This window comes from Leptonychotes weddellii, chromosome 1 (assembly GCF_054177405.1).
Source record: "Leptonychotes weddellii isolate Sample4059 chromosome 1, ASM5417740v2, whole genome shotgun sequence".
Taxonomy (NCBI): domain Eukaryota; kingdom Metazoa; phylum Chordata; class Mammalia; order Carnivora; family Phocidae; genus Leptonychotes; species Leptonychotes weddellii.
The window spans coordinates 118380689-118401183 of record NC_138369.1 but is presented as its reverse complement, the minus strand read 5'-3'; the positions used below and the strand labels follow the sequence as shown (position 1 = coordinate 118401183).

Below are 20495 nucleotides of genomic sequence, written 5' to 3'. Positions count from 1 at the left end.
CAGCAGGGCCTGGGTGTGACTGGCATGGCCAAATGGATTTACTCCATTGGGAAAGACTCCTGGAACTTGTGTCCCTCCATGACGCTGCCTGAGAGCGCTGGGTGCATGAGGAGAGTGGCCAGAGGGGGCTAAGGAGAAGGCTGGATTGCACTGGGAGCCCTGGGACCAGCAAGTAGAGGGGCATGGGGAGGTGCAGGCCCAACATGTAGCCTCTGCTCAGCAGGCTGGCTTTACTCACATTGCCTTCCTGCTCTGGAAACTTGGCACCTCCTCCTGGAAAAGGCACTTCCTCCTGGCTCCTTCGGTTCCCATCCAAGGAAATCTGTGGCAGCTAAGCTTTCAGCTGCCCCCCGAGACACTGCTCTAGGTGGGAATTCTGTCCTCAATTGGAGGCCCTGATGGGGTAGGCAGATGAGCCTCCCTCTCAGTCCAGGGACACCAGAAGGAAGGAAGTGGGGTCAGACACTGGGGTGAATCCTGGTCCTGCCACTCACTAGCTCTGTGGCCTTGAGCTTTAGTTTTGCTACCTGTCAAATGCAGGATTCTTGGGGGCATTGCAAAAATTGAAGGGAAAGACTGTGCAGAGCCTACCTCTGCCCAGAGGAGGATTCTGAGGCAGTAGAAGCCTGCTGCCCGTGAATGTGACACCACAAGGAAAACTAACAGAACCCTGCCGGGGGGGAGCACTCTGTGCGAATGGAAGGAATTCTCTAAAAAGCCATTTGGGATGGGAGATGGGGAGAATGGGCAGACTCAAGGAACAACTGCTACATTAAGCCACCTTCTAGGGCCAGCGGATCTCATCAGTTGGAGGGCTTCTGTTGTATTGAGTGGGGTTTGAGATCCGAGCCAGAGATGAATGGCTGCTGAGAATTCTGGAGGGCAGGAGACACTTCCCTTCCCCATGACAACAGTCAGCTCTCAATCAATGTTGACTAAATATTTTTTTAAGTTTTGGTTGAGGATACTAGCTGACTAATCCTCAGGCTCCTCATGCAGTGAGAAGAACACTGTATTGGGAGTCGGCAAACCTAGCCTTTCAGCCCTTGTCTTCTGCTTTCTTTTTTGGCCTCTGTTTCCTCCTCCTCCTCCTTCTTCCTCTTCTTCTCCTCCTCCTTCTCCACCTTCTCCTCCTCCTCTTCCTCCCCCCCCTCCTCCTCCTTCTTCTTTTTTAAGATTTATTTACTTATTTGAGTGGGGCGGGGCAGAGGGAGAGAGAGAATCCTACGCAGACTCCCCACTGAGTGCAGAGCTCCATGTGGGGTTCCATCCCAGGACCCTGAGATCATGACCTGAGCCAAAACCAAGAGTCGGACTCTTAACTGCCTGAGCCACCCAGGCGCCCTCACACATTTCTTCTTCTTAGCAATGCTATCCTTTAGAAGTTGTTGTTACTGTTACTCTTGTTTCACAGACAGGGAAACCAGGTTAGAGAGCTCAAGTAAGTGCCCCAAACACACAGTAACTGACCCGAGTTTCAAATTCATGTCCCTCTGATTCCAAAGTTTTTGCTCTTTCCACCACATTCCCTGTCATTCCTACTGCTCCAAAAATGCCTAAGGAAGTAAATGAGCTGACGTGTTGAATAGAGATGTTTTGCATTGTCATTGGTCTGCCAGAGTGGCTGATACTGAACTGTCCTTGGCAGTAACTGACCAGCAAGTTCAGCAAGTTTGGCAAATGTCTACTAGAATGTGAGTACAAGACCATAGACCATGTCATCAGCTCCTCTTGCTGTTGGCATGGCAGGGGGCCCTGAGCCCTGATGGTCTAAAAGCTGTGTCTAATAGGTCAAGTTAAAAAGGAGGGAATCTGAGGCACCTGGGTGGCTCGGTTGGTTGAGCGTCCGACTGTTGATTTTGGCTCAGGTCATGATCTCAGGGTCCTGGGATCAAGCCCTGCATCAGCCTCCTTGTTCAGCGGGGAGTCTGCTTGAGGATTCTCTCTCTCTCCCTCTACCTCTCCCCCTACCCTCTCTCTCTCTCTCAAATAAATAAATCTGGGGCACCTGGGTGGCTCAGTCGTTAAGCGGCTGCCTTCAGCTCAGGTCATGATCCCAGGGTCCTGGGATCAAGCCCCACATCAGGCTCCCTATTCTGGGGGAAGCCTGCTTCTCCCTCTCCCTCTGCCTGCCACTCTGCCTACTTATGTGCTTCTCTATCTCTCTGTCAAATAAATAAATAAAATCTTTAAAAAAAATAAACAAAATAAAATAAATCTTAAAAAAAAAGGAGGGAATCAGAGTTCAGTTCTGTCTCATGCCATTTGGGATCAGAAAATTTCCTTATTAAGAGTGCATTTCTGGGCGCCTGGGTGGCTCAGTTGGTTAAGCGACTGCCTTCGGCTCAGGTCATGATCCTAGAGTCCCAGGATTGAGTCCCGCATCGGGCTCCCTGCTCAGCAGGGAGTCTGCTTCTCCCTCTGACCCTCCCCCATCTCGTTCTCTCTCTTCCATTCTCTCTCTCAAATAAATAAATAAAATCTTAAAAAAAAAAAAAGTGCATTTCTGCCAATTTGTTGCTAGGGATTGTTCTGTGATAAAAGCTCCAGGGGGCCATTAATAGCCTGGAATCAATGCTGAGCTACTGCAACTTGGGTGGGAGATGTTTCCTGAAAGAGGAAATGTTACAGGTATCCCTAAACTGTCCCTAACCATCCCATCAGTTGAGTGAGAGCAATAACAGCAACGATCCCTAACACAGCTACGGTACTTCAAGCCAGTCTTCTCATTCGATTTCATTGTGAACTCCAAACTGCCATTTCCTGGGAAGAAGCTGGCAGAGAGTCCCCAAGGGGCACCCAGCAGGCAGATGGCTCTGTAATTTGGGGGAGAGGGAGGGTTGCCCTTTTTGTGTACTGGATAGGCTATCCTCTCAGGCTGTTCCACGCACTAAGATCAGTCAGTCACTTTGCAAGGAATCCGGAATGTCACTCAGAACAAGAAGTAAAGAATTCTGGAGGGTAAAGAGCATCTTGCTCAAGGCCCTCTGCATCTGAAGATGATTATTAATAGATGTTGTAATGCAGAGGCTCCTTCATCCCAGGTAGGGAAAACAAGGGGAAACTCCCAGGACTATAATTAGGGAATCTATAGCTTACTCAGGCAGCAGCAAGAACATGTGCCTCCCAAACCCTCGGCTGAAAGCCATGGAGTAACCAGCTCCGGGTGACTGTCGGCCCGGATGGCTAGGATCGGGCCCCTCCTTAAGCCCACAGTAGTGCAACTAAAAAAAAGGAAAGAAGGGGCACCCGGCTGGCTCAGTTGGTAGAACATGGGATTCTTGATCTCAGGGTTGTAAGTTTGAGCCCCACATGGATTACTTAAAAAAATAAAACTTGAAAAAAAAAAAGGAAGAAAGAAAAGGAAGTGCCTTCTGAAAGTATTTACATCGGCTGAATTTCTGCATTCTTTATTTGCTTCTGTTTAGGATGCAGGCTTCAAACTCTGCCAAGTGTTTTGTTTTTGTTTTCAAGTTCAAGATACCTTTCTCAAAACCAAGAACCCTGTTGCCAGTCCTCTCATCCCCACAGGAGTGGCTGATTTAATTCTGTGGTGTTTATTAAATGAGCTGCAAGGTATAAAGCCTTCCTCAGAACCCCTGGAGCTGAGTGTCCCAGGTCCTGGGTCCATAACCAACCCCATCCTGGCTCCACTTTGACCTTCCTTTTAGCCCAAGACCACGTGGTAAGGAGCCCCCGCACTGTAGGGGCCTTTGGCTTCTTTCTGCTCCCACCTAATCAGGCTGATTCTCTTTCTAATCTCTGACTTCTTCTTTGAGGTTAGAATGAGGGGTAGGGCTGGGGTTCAAGTTTTCCTCTCCCAGTCCTAAAGAGGGTTAGGGTTGGGGCTAGGGCTGGTTAGGGTTCATGTTCTCCTCCCCCCAGTCCTAAAGAGGGAAGCTTTTTGTCTTCTCCCCTTCTCTCTGCCTCACCACTCAGTCTTTCTTTCTCTGTCTGTCATTCCATTTCTCCCCACCTTACCACCCCAACCCCCATATTTGTTGCCCTGTGCAGAACCTGGTCCTCTTCAGTCATGCCTAGCAGCTGCCGGCCTTCTCCATAAGTGGCCGCAGCTGTGTCTCCCTGGGCTGCGAGTCTTCAGGATAAAGGTGGGTGGCCCTTAGCCAGGAAAATATAATGCTCAGCAACTTTGCTGATGTGAGCCCGGACGAAAGGAACCCAGGGAGAGCCGCCTGCCCCTGGGCCCCTGTCACCAGCACACTGGGTGTTCTCAGGACTCACGTCAGCCCACTGTCAGGGCTAGGTGCTGGGTCAGCTGAGGCTCCTGGAGCCATACTAGCTTCGCTTTGCAGGGCACCATCATCTTGCCCAATCTGGCTTCTGTGCTCCTCGATCCTGAGCGTTGGGAGACCCCCCAGCAGTTCAACCCAGGCCACTTCTTGGACAAGGATGGAAACTTCCTGGTCAATGAGGCTTTCCTGCCATTCTCTGCAGATACCGGGCAAAGCATTGGGTTATGGGTGGTAGGTAGGGGGTGTGATGAGACAGGCACAGAGTCAGCTGCCACCATCTAACCTTTCCCTCTGCTTCCAGGGCATCGAGTGAGCGCAGGGGACCAGCTGGTTTGGATGGGCTCTTCCTGATGTTTGCTACCCACCTTGGGACCTTTTGGTTCCAGCTGCCAGAGGAGAGCCTAGGGCTCAGGCTACAACATATTTGGGGCACTTTGCAGCCCCAGCCCCAGAAGATCTGTGCAGTGCCCCATCTGAGTTGCTCCAGCCTCGGTCCTGGGGAAGGGAGGGTCTGGAGACCTGTTCCCCACAAAGTCCTTCCTCAGTCTCTCAGCTCCAGCAAAGTTGTAGAAGAAGAACAAGGTTTTCCCGTGCTCAGCTGCTCACGGGTCCCCCTAATACAGGCTCTGTGCAGTGGCGTTAGGGAGAAGACTTAATAAGGATTTTTTTTTTTTAAAGATTTTATTTATTTATTTGACAGAGAGAGACACAGCGAGAGAGGGAACACAAGCAAGGGGAGTGGGAGAGGTTGAGAAGCAGGCTCCCCGCAGAGCGGGGAGCCCAATGTGGGACTCGATCCCATGACCCTGGGATCATGACCTGAGCCGAAGGCAGCCGCCCAACCGACTGAGCCACCCAGGCGCCCCTTAATAAAGATTCTATAACAGTAGCTCAGTTTCAGTAGCTCAGTTCTTAGGTTAGTTATGCTCTGGCAGGAAAGGATTTGATAAGGTTACTTAAGGTTTTTTCACAAGATTAACTTGGGGAGTCAAGCCTCATACTGTAGCAACTAAATAGATTCAGAGGGAAAGACGTTTGAGAAAAACTGTCAATATAATACTGCATGTGAGTAATATTGATGCTGGCACCTAATAAGGCCCAAACTGGGTGGTTTATTTTCTGCCCTCTCCTGCCCTCTCCTGACCAAAGGGGAGACGTGCAGGCCGCTGCTGACGGCGTGGGAAAGATTTCCCCAGTCTGTTATCAAGCAAAACCAGCAGCCAATGAACTATCCTCAACAAATTATCTACCAAGCATTCCCTTTACTCCTTCTCCCAGCCCCTGCCAAGATCCCCAAGTTTTGAAACATTATGTCCAGACAAGGCTTGTTTATTTAAAAAAGACTGACTTATATTAAGTCAAAATCAAAATGAGATACAACTGCACATCTTTTAGAATTGCTAAAAACAAAACCCTGACAATCCCAAGTACTAGAAAGGTGCAGAGCAACTGAAACCTTCATACTCTGCTGGCGGGAATGAATGGTCCAACCACACCGGAAAAGAGTTTGGCGATCTCTTACACAATTAAATATTACGCCATACAACCCAGCCATCCCACTCCTGGGTATTTACCCAACAGAAATGAAAATATATGTTAACACCAAGACATACTATATGATTCTATTTCTATGGTATTCTTGAAAAGGCAAAACTACAGGGACATAAAGCAGATAAGTGGTTGCTAGGGTCTGGAAGTAGGGTTATGGATTGACTATAAAGGGACATGAAGGAACTTTATGGGATGATGGAAATCATCTCTCCCTCTCTCTCTCTCTCTGTCTCTTATGAATAAATAAATAAAATCTTAAAAAAAATAGATTTTATTTATTTATTTGACCGAGAGAGGGAACACAGGCAGGGGGAGCGGGAGAGGGAGAAGCAGGCTTCCCGCTGAGCAGGGAGCCCGATGTGGGACTTGATCCCAGGACCCTGGGATCATGACCTGAGCCGAAGGCAGACGCTTAATGACTGAGCCACCCACGTGCCCCTAGAATGGGAATTCTTAATGGATTAATTCGCCTCTGGCCTTTTTGCAGGCAAGCTTACCAGTTCCTTTAGACTTTATGAAATCTTGAAGCTCTCTCACAGACAACTCATTTTCTGTGTAGAACCATACCTATGCCCTGGAGAGTCCAGACTGGGACCCGCTGAGCAAGTTGGATCCCAGAAAGCCCCAGAAAGACTGGGGTTTTCTTGCCCGGGAGATTCTCCCTCACCCGCTCTCTAAGGTTCACCTGTTTGTGGCCCAGGCAGGCTATAGGGTGGAGAAAACACAGCAACCCTAATCCAACCGCTTTTTGTCTCCCTCTCCTAAGCGTCTGTCAGTTCTCGCCCTGTTAGAGTCCCTCTGGTATAATAAGAAATATACTTGGGTTTTGTTCCTGGCAAAAAACTCCTCAAACCCTTGGAATCTCCTGAGTGACAAGAGTGTCTTTTGTCGTGCATAAGAAGCCCTTTTGAGTTTATTCTAATGAGATGATTTGGGGGGCTCTAGACAGTGTCAGGATGGGGCTGGTCACCAGAAAGACCAAGAGATCAGAGGGTTGGAATTTTCAGCCTTACTCACCAGGCCTCTGGGAAGGGAGTGGGGGGTGGAGGAGGCTGCAGATTGGCTCTATAAAAACTCGAACTATGAGATTTGGTGAGTTTCCAGGTTAGTGAATACATCCACTTGCTGGGAGGGTGGCACATCCCAGTTCCATGAGAACAGAAATTCCTATGCAGGGGACCCTTCCAGACCTCACCCTGCACACCTCTCTATCTGGCTTTCCGTCTGTATCATTTATACTATCTTTTATAATAAACTGGTAAACGTAAGTAAATGTTTCTCTAAAAGTTCTGGGAGCCACTCTAGCAAATTAATTGAACTCAAGTAGAGAGTTGTGGACATCTCTGATCTATAGCCAATTGGTCAGAAGCACAGGTGATGACCTGACCTTGTGACTGACATCTGAAGTGGGGCGTGGGGCAGTCTTGTGGGACTGAGCTCTTGACCTGTGGAATCTGACGATATCTCCAGGTAGAAAGTTTCAGAATCGTGTTGATTGCCTGATGGTGCTGAAAAATACACCTCGGAGCCTCTCTCTGGAGCTTGCAACACCCTCCAATGCCCAGCCCTACCATCATCCAGCCTCCTGTCTGTCTTTCATCCTGCCTGGCTTCCTGCTCATTACTCCATTCAAAGGCCAACTCCTCTAGGAAGCTTTCTCTCACATGGGCTTGGACCTTGGCCAAAATCCCAGTATTGCTCTTAATAACCCAACTTTTGTGTGCCTTGGTTTCCTCATCTGTCAAATGGGATGCCAATAGGAATTTTTCTCTTAGGATTGTTGTGTGCAATGCTCAGCACAGAGCCTGGCATATGATAAGTACTCAGTACATGTTGGCGGGAATCTCTTTCTCCCATACATGCATATAAGCACTTTGTACCTTTGTTTATGGTCATAAAATAAAAATGACAAGAGGGAAGACTTCTCCTGCGGTTGGGCTTCTATGTCAGTTTCTAATTATTACCTCATAATGATACGATGATAGCTACTATGCATTATCAACCATGAGCAAGTGAGTCCTTGACATATACAAAGTCATTTATTCCTCAAAGTGACAAGGTAGGTGTTATTATCTGAATTTACAGGAACCAGAGTCAAAGTGTCAGAGCATCACTGAGCCTCCATCTGGCCCATGGCATTGCCCCAGTGGGAGCTGGAGAAAAAGGGGGAACCCTTGCAAACAATGCTCATGCTGCTTGTTTGTGCTGTGGGTAATAGTCTTTTGTCTCCGACTCAGAAGTCTCCTGTTTTCTGCCAGCAATCAAACTCATTAGCTTGTCGATGAAATCCCAGACTTGACACCTATGACATAACCAAAGTGAATTTATTTTAGTTTCCCAAACAAGTCATGCCCTGAAAGACATCACAAATACTATTCTCTCTGCCTAGATCATTTCAGCCCTTCTCTTCTTTTGGTCACCTCCATCAGTTTCTCTGGGAAACCTTCTCCCCTGCCTCCCGTTCCCCAACCCTCAACTGTGGTATTTCCCCCTCTTCTAAGCTCCCACAGAGCCTTCAGTTTCTTGGCTCATAGCACTTCTCACAATGTGTTGTAATTGCCTGTTTATTTACTTGCTCCCTTCTCCCCCAGTAGAGCAGTATTTCTGTGAGGTCGGAGATAGTGTTATCCAAAATACATCCTAGCACATTGCCTGGCATACTAAAGGTGCTTCATAAATATTTATGGGATGAATACAGTACTATTACAGTGATAAGCATAAAGCAGTATAAAAGCGTAAATGGAGATCATCTAAATCAGACTGGAGGTCTCGAAAGGCCTTAAAGGAAACTAAAATATGTCACCCCAAAATATGCCTCTTTGACATAAAAATTATTTTGAGCTGAAGGCAATTAAGAAGCAGTAAATCCTAAAGGCAGGGAATATCTCCTTTCCTAGAAACACTCTCAACAGCTCAAAGACCAGAAACCAGGCACCAGAGGAATCTGCAAACAAACCTTGTTAAATTAACCCAGATCTTTCTCATTAAGGAAGATAAGGACTACCTAGCCCTAGTTGGACTAACCCTAACCTGAACCTCACTGTCAATTCTTCACAAATTGTTGTTTCTTTATCTAAGATATAAAACCTTCCTGCTCTGGTCTCTTCTTCAGATCTTGGTTCTCTTGTGAAGACTCCCATGTATATGTAAAAATAAAATAAAATTTGTATGCTTTTTAGGGACGCCTGGGTGGTTCAGTCGGTTCAGTGTTTGACTCTCGATTTTGGCTCAGGTGATGATCTCAGGGTTGCAAGATGGAGCCCCAGATCAGGCTCCACACTCAGTGGGGAGCCTGCTTGAGATTCTTCTCTCCCTCTGCCCCTCCCTGCTCGCATGCACTCTCTCTCCTAAATAAATAAATAAATAAATATCTTTTTAAAAACATCTCTATGCTTTTTCTCCTGTTAATCCTTGTCAGTATAATTCTCAGACCTGGCTAGGGATCCCCAAGACAGTTGAGGAAAACTTTTTCCTCCCCTACAGCCTCCTAGGAAAGGACAATTGAGGTTGGTCTGAAGGACAAGTTGGTTAGGTAGGTTGAGTAGGGAGGTAAGAGAGGGTGTTTCAGACGGTGAGAATGGTCTATGAACTCGGAAAAGCAGGTGCCTTTAAGAAACTGCTAATCATACAGTCTAGCTGCAGCTAGGGTTGGAGGGTGGGTTGGAGTGGCAGGAAATAAGGCTGCCTGGCAGGTAGGCAAGGGCTGAATCATGAAGTTTGTATTCCATCTAGAATACAGATTTTGATTTCAGGTTTGGACTTTAATGTTAAAGATCAGAGGCACATTCTCTTAAGTGTGTCATAACATGAAATGGTGAGGGGCACCTGGGTGGGGCTCAGTCCGTTAAGCACGGCACTCTTGATTTTGGTTCAAGTCATGACCTCAGGGTCCTGAAACCCAGCCCTGGGAAAGGGCTCTGCCCTGGGCCTGGAGCTGGCTTGGGATTCTCTCTCCCTCCCCCACCACCCCCAGCGCTTTCTCTCTCTAAAAAAATAAAATAATAACAACAACATAAAATGGTCAGATGCAGAAGAAAAAGAAATAATATAAATACAATGATGCAATGGTTCCTCCACTCACTCCTCTCTGAGCCTCTGTGAACAGTGGTGATTCTATCTGCCTCAGGTGTTTGGTGAGGATTAAATGCAATAACTTAGGTAAAGTGCTTGATACGTGGCAACACGAAATAAATGCTAGTTTTCCCTTCTCTTTTTCCTCTGGACCTCCTCCGCAAACTGGGTGGAGGCCGGGGCGCTCTTCTGCGCCCGCCCCAGGCCCGGGCTCCGCGGGGCAAGAAGAACGCCCTCCCGGCCGCCGGGTGTGTAGAGACGCGGCTCAGCCGGGCGTGGGGGCGCTCTAGGCTGCACCTCGGCGCTCTATGGTTTTTCTTTTCTTTTTTTTCTTTTTTTTTTTTTCCTTCGCCCCGGAAGTAGTTCCGCGGCAGGGGTTGGTAAGGTCGGGCCATGGTGGGGCAGAGGTTGGGAAGATGGCGTGGCGCGGCTGGGCACACAGAGGATGGGGCTGTGGCCAGGCGTGGGCTCAGCCGGCGGGCGGCCGCAGCTGCGAGGAGCTCACTGCGGCCCTGGCCCCGCCGCGACTGCTTGGACGCAGGTAATGACCACCGCTTCGGGCTGCTTTTCCTTCGGACCCTCAGCTCCGGCAGAGCATCCTCGGGGGCGCAGGCCGTGCGGGCCTGTGGGACTGCCTTCTCTCACCCCTGTCCTGACCCGTCTCTTCCTCTCTCCGTCCCGCTTTCCCCTCTCGCCTTGCCAGTCCTCGCTTCTCGCCGTGCCACCGTGCCCCGAACAGGGTGCCCAGTGACCGACCCCGGCGCAGCTTTCCGTGAGCCCGCGCTGTCTGCCCCTTTCCCCTCGGGATGGACGTGAGGGGAAGGGAAACTAGTCTCTGAGGGCTCATTGCGTGCCACGCCTCATTAATCCCGCGAAGAAGGTATTGGGCCGATTTTTTAAGTGAAGCAGTTACACAGATGATAGAATGGCAGAACTGATTCTCTGTTTTTATAAACCTGTGTTCTACTACAAGTTATCTTCTTTCGCGTTTAGAGAACGAAGGGAAGACGGAGTCACAGGGCTTTTGCCTTCTTCAAAGTCGTAGGAGAGCTTTTCTGTTGAAGAAAGGAGACTGTGGAATATTTAGTTTCCGGATGATTTGGGAAGAAAACTATAGTACTGGTTTTCCCAAGTAGAAGCTGTATGAAGAGTATGTTCTATCAGTATTTGCTGCTTTTGTTAATTCAATTCTAAAGAGAAGAGAAAAATCCCTCAGCTGTCCAAGATTTTGATGTGTATTTGACTTGAAATTTGTTCCTATTCTTTAATCCAGAGTTTCAACCTTCCCGGTTTCTGAGTTGGGTTCAGATGCCTGAAATCCCATCTGATTGATGATAGCAAGTTAAGGTAGAGTGTTCAACAGAGGGGCTAGCCAGTGGCAAATAATTGAGGCTCCAGTATGGTGGAGCCATTGCTTAATTTTAAGAATCACCCGGAGCGTTTATAGAATATATTTCCCAGACTCCACCCTAGTTCTGTCAACTCAGAAGTTGTGGGGCGGTGGGAGTGGAAGAACCTGTAGTTCTTGCAAGCATTCCAAGTGAATTGGATTAGGGATTTGTGAAAACTTGCATACATTATAGCATCACTTCAGGATACACCTTAACTTGGAGCTTCAGGAACTATTCTTAAACTCCTGGGGAGATGGAGAATGAGGTCAGGTGGAGGTAGTGATAGATTTCAGCGGTCCAGATTCCATAATTTATTCCAAATCCCAGTCAAAATTGCATGGTTTGAGGGGGAGGAAAAATGAATATGGCTATCAGGAAGCAACAGGTGTGATAATATTAAAAATATGTGTTAGGAAGGGAAAGCAAATGAAAAATAACTTGATTAATGAAGAGCCTCCAGTAAAAAGTGGAGACCATTTGAAAGAAAACAAATGATGGTGTGATATTGATGATTAGCACCTATTTTTTTTTTAAGTTTGCTGTTTGCAGAGTTTGAAAATGACATTTTTATGGTTGCATAGAAAAATGTGCATTAAAAGAGAATGTAGGTAAGTAAGCCTGAAAAGCATATGCCTGCTCACCTCTGGAAATAAGCACTTAAAGTTAATAGGAAGAATGAGTTACCTTGTATGTAACTTTATTTGGTCTGCTTTGACTTCTTGTGGTTCTAAGATTAGTGTACAGAAGAATGAAGTTAGAGATAAGGTTAAAAAGCAGAGTTCTGGGCCCAATCCTTTTGATTCTGATGTGATAGGCCTGAAGCATGGCTGAGAATTTGCCATACAGGTAATGATACAAGAGTTCTGTAAACTATGGCAGGCCTGACGCAGCCCACCAGCTAAAAATGGTTTCTACGTTTTTAAAGGGTTGTAAAGCAAAACAGTATGTGACATATGCGTTCTTCAAAGAAACTAAAATATTTACTATCTGTCCCTTTACAGAAAAAGGAAAAAATCTCAGTCTCTTCAGAAGCTTTACCATTATCAAATTTCTGGCGGCACTTCAAAGAAATGGTTTAGGCTTAAAAGAAGCCTGCATAATTTCAGTTGTATGGAGCTATCTAAGAGAGTAGTTGGTAGTTCAACTATTTTCCTTGTTTAAATTACCATCTATTAACTCCAGATGGGTTTTAAGAAAATTTTGTCATGCAAGTGTTTATGTAGAATTCCCCTCTCCCCTAAATACGTTTATTTTCTTTTCAAGTGGAATGAATCTGTTGTGTGTATGCTTGGACACATGTTGTCTCCATTTGAACATTAGGCCATTTCTACTTAATTTATTCATGAAAATCTTTAGAAACATAGACATTAGTGCTGACTTGTATGTATATCTTAAGTTGCACTGTTAAATTCACAGGACTATGTTTTCACTCACCATTAAGCCAACTAATAGATATGAGTTTTTCTATTTAAAAGTTATGGGATCATGTTAAAAAACTGAACTATAACAATTGTATGGCCAGTAGTAACTCAGGTTACTTTGAGCACATTGAGCACATTAGACTGCTTTCACAAATGACTGGTATTGGCGAAAGGACCAAAGCAGGCAGGCCTGTCTTCATGAGTTGGTATATACCTCTAATGACCCTCTCCTCCCATTCCACTCTCTGCTGGCACCATCCGTTTTATCATGTTGTTTCTCTTTGTTTTCTGAACTTATTTCAGGTAAGTGATTTATTGTCTTTTTTCTTTTTTAGATTTTTATGTATTTATTTGAGAGAGAGAGCAGGGTAAGGGGCAGAGGGAGAGACAGACTGCCTGCCAAGCAGGGAGCCCTCTGTGGGCTTGATCCTAGGACTCCAGGATCATGACCTAAGCTGAAGGCAGACACTTAACCATCTGAGCCACCCAGGCACCCCTGAATCATTTATTTTTCCATCTTTTGCACCGATATGAATGAGTAAAGCTAAAGAACCTAAGCTTGTAAATATGACCTCAAACATTTGCAGTTAGAAAGGTTTATCATGCTTTTCCTTATTTTTGCATTTTAAGAAATGTAAAACAAAAGCTCCATAAGGGCAGAATGTACCTTGTCATATAATGTTTGATGAAGTACTTCATCTAAAAGCATTTTTGTAGTAACAAAAAACCCAACTCTAACCAACCCTAAGCAATTAGGAAAATTTATTGGTTTATGCAGTTAAAAAGTCCAACAGTAGGACTGGCTTCTAATGAGGCAAGATTCGGTGTTTCAGATTGTCACCAGGATTCCATTTTTCTCCATGGCTTGGCTCTGCTTCCTAAATGTTGGCTTTATTCTCTCAGTGTGCTCTCCTTGTCGTAAGATGGCTGTCAGTAGCTCTTGGGGCTATATACTTCTAGGTTCACATCCAGCAGAAGTTGTTTCCCAGTATTACAAACAAAATATTGAAATTCACTGGACCAGACTGGCCTGATTTGGGATATGTTGCCATCCTTGAATCCCTTGAAGTTGTCAGGGAGTGGGATCTGTAGGTTGGTTAAAGCCAGTCAGGAGCTTGGTGTGCTTTCCCCAACCAAATGGCTGGAAATTCCAGTGTACTGTTAGGAGAGGGGAAAATGGACGTGGATGCTGGGAGTCGGTGAGAAACTCTCAATATTGTCAGCCCTAATGAAACTTTTGTGTTTGAATTCTTTGTTACAAATCCGAATTCTTGTTAGTCCTAGTCAGGTAGGATTACACTCTAGATAACCATTCTGATTTAAGTAGAAATTTTGTTAGGGATTCGGTTCTGGCTCCTTGCTATTGAAAATGGTTTGTGAACTAGCAGTTTAGGCATCATCTACGACAGGAGTGGCGAATTTATTTTGTGAAAGGCCAGGTAGAAAATGACAGGGCCACATATGGTCTCTGTCACATACTCATTTCTTTTACTTTAAATAACTCTTCAAAAATTCAAAAACCATTCTTAGCTGGCAGGCCAGATCCACCCTGCAGGCAGAAATTTGTCAATTTCTGAGCCTGTTTAGAAATGCAGAATCTCTCCCACCCCAGACTTAATGATTTAGAATCTGATATTAACAAGATCCCCAGGTGATTTGTATGTATACTAAAGTTTTTCCCAAACCTGTGGTAGATCAACCCTGGCTGAATATGAAAATCACCTGGGTAGCTCTTTAAAAAATAGTGATGCCTTCGTCCCACCTCTGGAGACTCTAATTAGTATGAAGTGGAGCCATAGTACAGAATTTTTAAGAGCTCAGTAGGCACTTCCAATGTGTAGTAGAGGGAAAGAAAAGCTGTTTTCCCTCTACCAATCTTAGGTTCGTTGGCTGGGGCCCTATAAATTAAACTGAGAAAAGATGAATTAGCAAGAGAAAAAGAAGCTTATGAACATGTGCATTGCACATACACATGGCAGTACTCAGGTGAATAACACAAAGGATGGTTAGAATTTGGGCTTATGTTGCATTTTAACAAAAGAACAGCAAAGTTTTAGAGAAATGACGAGAAAGGAAAAGGACTTTGTTTCTAGAGCAGCAAACTGGGGAGGCAGTATATGAGGGAGCTAATGGATATAAGGGCTAGTTAGATTTTTCTGGTGCCTTCTCTGAGAACATAATGGTCTAGAGTTGTCTCATGATTCTGTTTTTCCTGGTAGAGGATGGTAGGTATACCTTCACAAATTTATATCCTGCTTTTAGGCAAATGGGAGCAGGGCAGAGAGTTTTAATTATATCTGCTTTTCATTTGCCCTCAGCCCAAGACAGTCCTTATCGCAAAGTGGCATGTTTGGGGGTGTCATGTTCTGCTACTCTTCAGAAACCAGGAATGAGAATTACTGTTCTAAGACTAAGCTTTCATGGTCATAACAGTCTTTGCTGCAACTGGTATGGTAGATTAAAATACATGGCCACAATAATTCGCAGCTCCTCTCATCCAGAGTTGTTATTGATTTCCCTGAGCTGGGTTGGTCTTGTGATTTGCTTTCATCAGTAGCATGTGGCAGAAATAATGTACAAGGTCCAGAGTCTGAGTCTTGAGAGGCTTTGCAGCTTTTACCTTTTTCCCCTCTTGGAATACTACTACTCCCACTGCCATGATGGAAGCCCCTGCTAGTCTGTTGATTACTGAGACCATTCGGTAGGAGATAGCCAGGCTCCCGGTATGGGAGTGAAGCCAGCTTCGACTGCCCAGCTCCAGTTGAGCGCTCAAATGACTGGCTGCGTGAGTGACCCTAGGTGAGACCAGAAGGACTGCCCAGTTGAGGGTGGCTAACTTAGGAAGTCTTGAGAAATAATTATGGTCTCAGAACAGTTAAGTTTTGGGGTGGTTTGTTACGCAATAATAAATGAGACAACTGGGGAAGCTTCTGCCAAATCAGGATCTGCTGACCAAAGTAAGAACTATGCTGCCTTCACCATTATTTTCACTTGCAAATTGATGCATTATGTCTTGCCTTCTTACTAAACTTAGTTCTGACTTCCGGTATTGAACCATTGTAGCACTGACCGAAAGGATACCTAGGAAATGCAGTTTTTAGCTTTTCAGCCCCTGCAGCATATGAATGTGTGCTAGGTAATAGGAATAGGTGTTCAGTGAACCAATACATTGTGCTTAGTTCTATCGAAAAGTTGTGTGTCCAACTGTAATTCCCAATACGTATATATATTCTTTTTTTATATGTATATATTCTTAATGTATGTATTCTGCATCTGACCTTAACCCTGGGGCCAACTTGTGTAATATATTCTCAGTGTCCTTGGCCCCACATTTCTTTCTAAGGTAAATATTTTAGGCAAAAGGTCTGGCTTTGCTTCAGGTTTAGATTCCCGAACTGCTGGTGTGTTTATGTTCCTTTTCAAACATTGCACTTCAGAATTTTAAATGAGTTGATGAACTGTAGAAGTAATATTTCATTAGAACTGATTGAATACTTGTCTTCTATTATTACACTGTTGGCAGTATAGTCTCATCCTTCACATTTCTTGGTCTAATAAGAAAAAAAAAGCCAGAAAACAACACTTAGTTACAAACTTGGTCTTTAAAGGGAACATTCAGGACACCTTGGTGGCTCAGTTGGTTAAACATCTGCCTTCGGCTCAGGTCATGATCCCAGGGTCCTGCTCAGTGGGGAGTCTGCTTCTGCTGCTCTCCCTGCTTGTGTGCTCATGCTCTGTGTCTCTCACTCTCTCTCTCTCTGACAAATGAATAAAATCTTAAAAAAAATAAAGGGAACATATTCATGTTACTTTATGTCACACCTTTGTTTTTTGGCCCAAAGTGGTGGTGGTACTTTATTTACTAACCTACCTCTATGTTACTTTGAATTGTTTAATAAAAATTAAATCCCCCCCAAATAAAAATTAAATCCAGTTGCAAAGGATTAACATTTACCACTTTAAAGGTGTTACCAGTTAGTAATACATTTGGCTGTAAGTAAATTTACTGTTTAAATGAGGGGGGATAGTTAGCATAAGATGGTGGAGGTAAGTAGCTACTGTCTTTGCTCAGTAGCTCAAAAATATCAAGGTTAGTATTTGAATCCCTTGGCCTTTCTCTTGGCATTCAGGATGACTGCCTGAAATCTAGGCATTACATTCCTTATTCAAGGCAAAAAAAAGAGGGGGTATGACATTGCTGATATGTCCATTTTTATAGATAAGCAAATCTTTCCGAGAGGTACATAAAAATCCTTAAGTCTCTCATTTTGTCAGAACTCTGTAATATGGCCACCCTGTGCTATAAAGGAGGCTGGAAAAGTAAAGATACTTACCTTTTCTAGCCTCTGCAGAAAAAGGCAAGAGAAAAAGAAATAGATACAGATTTGGGATTAGCTGTTTAAGTGTATTTGCTAAAGGATATTCATAATACTGGTAACAGGGCTGTGAAGGAAGTTCAGTCATTCAAAGGAACATTGGCTTTGTTTGAATAAGTGCATCACTTTTCAAAATAGATTTCCTTGAAAGGAATAGCACTTATTTGGAAGTATGAATTATGGATTATTAAAGTTTCAAGGCAAATTACTTTATCGCCATCACCCATCCTCACCATGTGACTTCTGAGAGTTGAACTGTGGAGTGGACTTAGTGTTGAAGAAAGAGCATACTAGGCAAGTAATAGTAATAGTCACTATGCCATTTTTCTGAGTTTCAGTTTTTTTCCAGATGCCTACTAGACACCACCTGGGTATCCTACAAATGCTAACAATACTTTATTTTGTGTAAGTATTAAGTGTATAGCCATGGATTCTGATGAATGTATGCACCTGTGGAACCACCACCTAAAGATAAACATTGTTTTGCTCAGCAGTGTTTTTGAGCTTCATCCATGATGTATGATCAGTAGTTTTTTTGCTGAGTAGTACTCCATTGTGTGAATATACCACAGTTTGTCTTTTCCCCTTTCGACAGGAATTGAAGTTCTGGTTTTTAGCTATTAAAATAGAGCTGCCATGACCACAAGCATTTCAAACACTGCCCAAGATGGAATTCTTCATGTCTTATCTTCTAATTTCCTGTTTTGGTGCCTCTGATTTCCCTTGTCCTGGTGAATAGTACTGCCTTCCTTTCAGTTATTCAGAATAGAACTAACAATCATTCTTGACCCCCTTCTTTTTTCTAACAGATAATTATTGACCTTTTCTTTATTAGGGGCTGGGCTTGGTGATAGAGATACAGTGAATACTAAAGTAATTGTCCAGTTGTGGTACAGGCAATAACTTACATAAGTAGAAAAGTCTATGCAGGATGCTTTGGGACTCTAGGAGTACAAAGGAGGCACCCACCCTGGTTAATGAAGGCTTCCTGGAGGAGGAGAGAAATGAATTCTCAGGGGTCACAAGAGTGTTAACAAAGGGGTGTACCAGAACAAAGGAGTAGCACTGCTGAGTTGATGGGAGGATGAAAAATTATTGTGGGGTTTAAAGCAGGGGAATGATACTTCATTTGTGTTTAATAAAATGTGGAGGATGAATTGAAGTGGGGGCAATACTGGAAGCAATGAGGTATGTTAGGAAAAAGTAGAGTATTCCAGATCAGAAGGGATGAGCTGAGTTGTATGGGAATTTGGGAGAGATTTTTGGCCCTCTGAGAAGGCATTTGAGGAACTATTGAATGTTTGAGGAAAACTGATCTAAGAACAACATGCAACATGTTAAAATGTTTGGAGTTATGTAAGCTGTGATCCAGGCATGAAGTGAGGGACAGGAATGAAAAAAAATTTTATTTGACAGAGTTGGTTTTTAATTGGATGGTAAGAGTAAAGGAGAGAACACCCAAATGAAATCTAGATTTTTAACCTCAGTGATTAAGTGTGGTCCCTCTGAAAGACTGAGGAAGTCAGGAAATGGAGCTGTTTGTAGAGGAGGAGTTTCCTTTTGAATATATTGGTTTTAAAGTATTTGAGAGCATATCCAAATGGAAATATTCAGTATATAGTTGGAAATACAAGACCAGAAGATTGAGGTTAGGACTAAAGAAATATATTTGAATCATTTACTTAGAAGTCATACAGGCCACAGAAATACAGTTATTCTTTTATTCAGCCCAAGTGTTGGAGGGCCTGTCTGATTTCTGCTTCTAAGGAGCTTTGAGTTTAGGAGGATGTTATGTTTAGAATATGATGCGAACAAACAGGAAAGGGCCTCTACTTTGTCAGTTTAGGGGAAATTTTACAAAAGAAAATTCATGAATTTATATGGGTTGAGTTTGAATGGAGAGCATGTAAAGGAACTGTTAGAGCCTTTGAGCATATCTGTCACTAAGGGATAGGTGAAAGGAGAAGCCATCAGGAAAGTGAATTTGAAGACTAGGGAATGCAATCTTACAGGAACTAGGTAGGGCTGGTAAGTGTGATCAGTAGTGTCGAATGTTTTAAGGTCCAGCTATGAGGGCTCAAAGCAACAAAACCCTTTACAAAACATGTGGTGGGTGTCCCCAGAACTGAGTGAAATAAATAGGGGGAGAAGTAGGAAAAATCCATCAACTTAGAATGGCAGTACTTCTATAAAAGAAAGCAATTTGAATTTGGAGCGACTTTGAGGATAATACATTTAAATGTTTGATAATACTTACATTTAAATGTTTGTTCTGGAAATGGACCAAACTTCAAACAAAATAACAAAGCCAGTCTGTGCAAATTCAAACTGACAACTTAAAGTTCTCCAGCTTTTTACCAGACTACACACTGTGTGTGGAGGAGGGATACAGATGATTTTGCTGATTGATACACAGTTAACAGCCCAAACAAGGTCCCTTTAAAGTTGCCATAGTTTGTGTGTCCCTGTCCCCTTTTCTAGAAGGGCACAGTTCAGTGTTTTGACTTAGAATCCTAGCTGGGAGTAGGCATGTTGGCTTCTTTGGGGCTATAGGGTGAGAAACTGAGATGGTGATGGTGCAGGCCAAAGAGTGAGGCTCGTGGAGGTTGATGTTTGCAAGATGCAGCTGTTGCTAATCTCTTATTTTCCCCTTAAAGGTTTAACTTTTTTATTCAGCAAAAATGTGGATTCAGAAAAGCACCCAGGAAGGTTGAACCTCGAAGATCAGACACAGGAACAAGTGGTGAAGCATACAAGAGAAGTGCTTTGATTCCTCCTGTAGAAGAAACAGTCTTTTATCCTTCTCCCTATCCTGTAAAGACCCTTGTAAAGCCCTTGTTTTTTACTGTTGGGGTAAGTGCTTATGTCACTAGGAGTTACCTACCTTGCTGCTGTAGTGGTGAAATATTGTCTTATGAATTTGAGAACATGAATTTAATAATTGCTATTATTGTTACTATTTTTTAGAGTGCAAATGCACTTGCACGAGGTGGGGAGGGGTGGAGGGAGAGAATCTTTTTTTTTCATTATTGATACTGTTTTCTATTTTTTTATTGTTATGTTAATCCCATACATTACATCATTAGATTTAGATGTAGTGTTCCATGATTCACTGTTTGTGCATAACACCCAGTGCTCCATGCAGAACGTGCCCTCCTCAATACCCATCACCAGGCCAACCCAACCTCCCACCCCCCTCCCCTCTAGAACCCTCAGTCCGTTTTTCAGCACAAGTCAGGAAATGACAGATGTTGGCGGGGATGCGGAGAAAGGGGAACCCTCCTACACTGTTGGTGGGAATGCAAGCTGGTGCAGCCACTCTGGAAAACAGTATGGAGATTCCTCAAAAAGTTGAAAATAGAGCTACCATATGACCCAGCAATTGCACTACTGGGTATTTACCCCAAAGATACAAATGTAGTGGTCCGAAGG

At 44.3% G+C, this 20495-nt stretch overlaps 1 protein-coding gene across 2 annotated transcripts in view; it reads left to right on the top strand.

Moving 5' to 3' along the window:
* Positions 1–10244: 10244 nt before the first annotated feature.
* PARL (presenilin associated rhomboid like) overlaps positions 10245–20495 on the top strand; it is a 47170-nt gene continuing 36919 nt past the window's right edge. Inside the window, exons 1-2 of one of the 2 annotated variants that reach the window (XM_081830438.1) lie at positions 10245–10416; positions 19721–19916. In XM_081830438.1, the coding sequence (XP_081686564.1) occupies positions 10292–10416; positions 19721–19916 (321 nt within the window). In that variant the 5' untranslated portion in view covers positions 10245–10291. The remainder of the gene's footprint in view (positions 10417–19720; positions 19917–20495) is intronic. The other variant, XM_081830432.1, reaches the window with a different exon arrangement.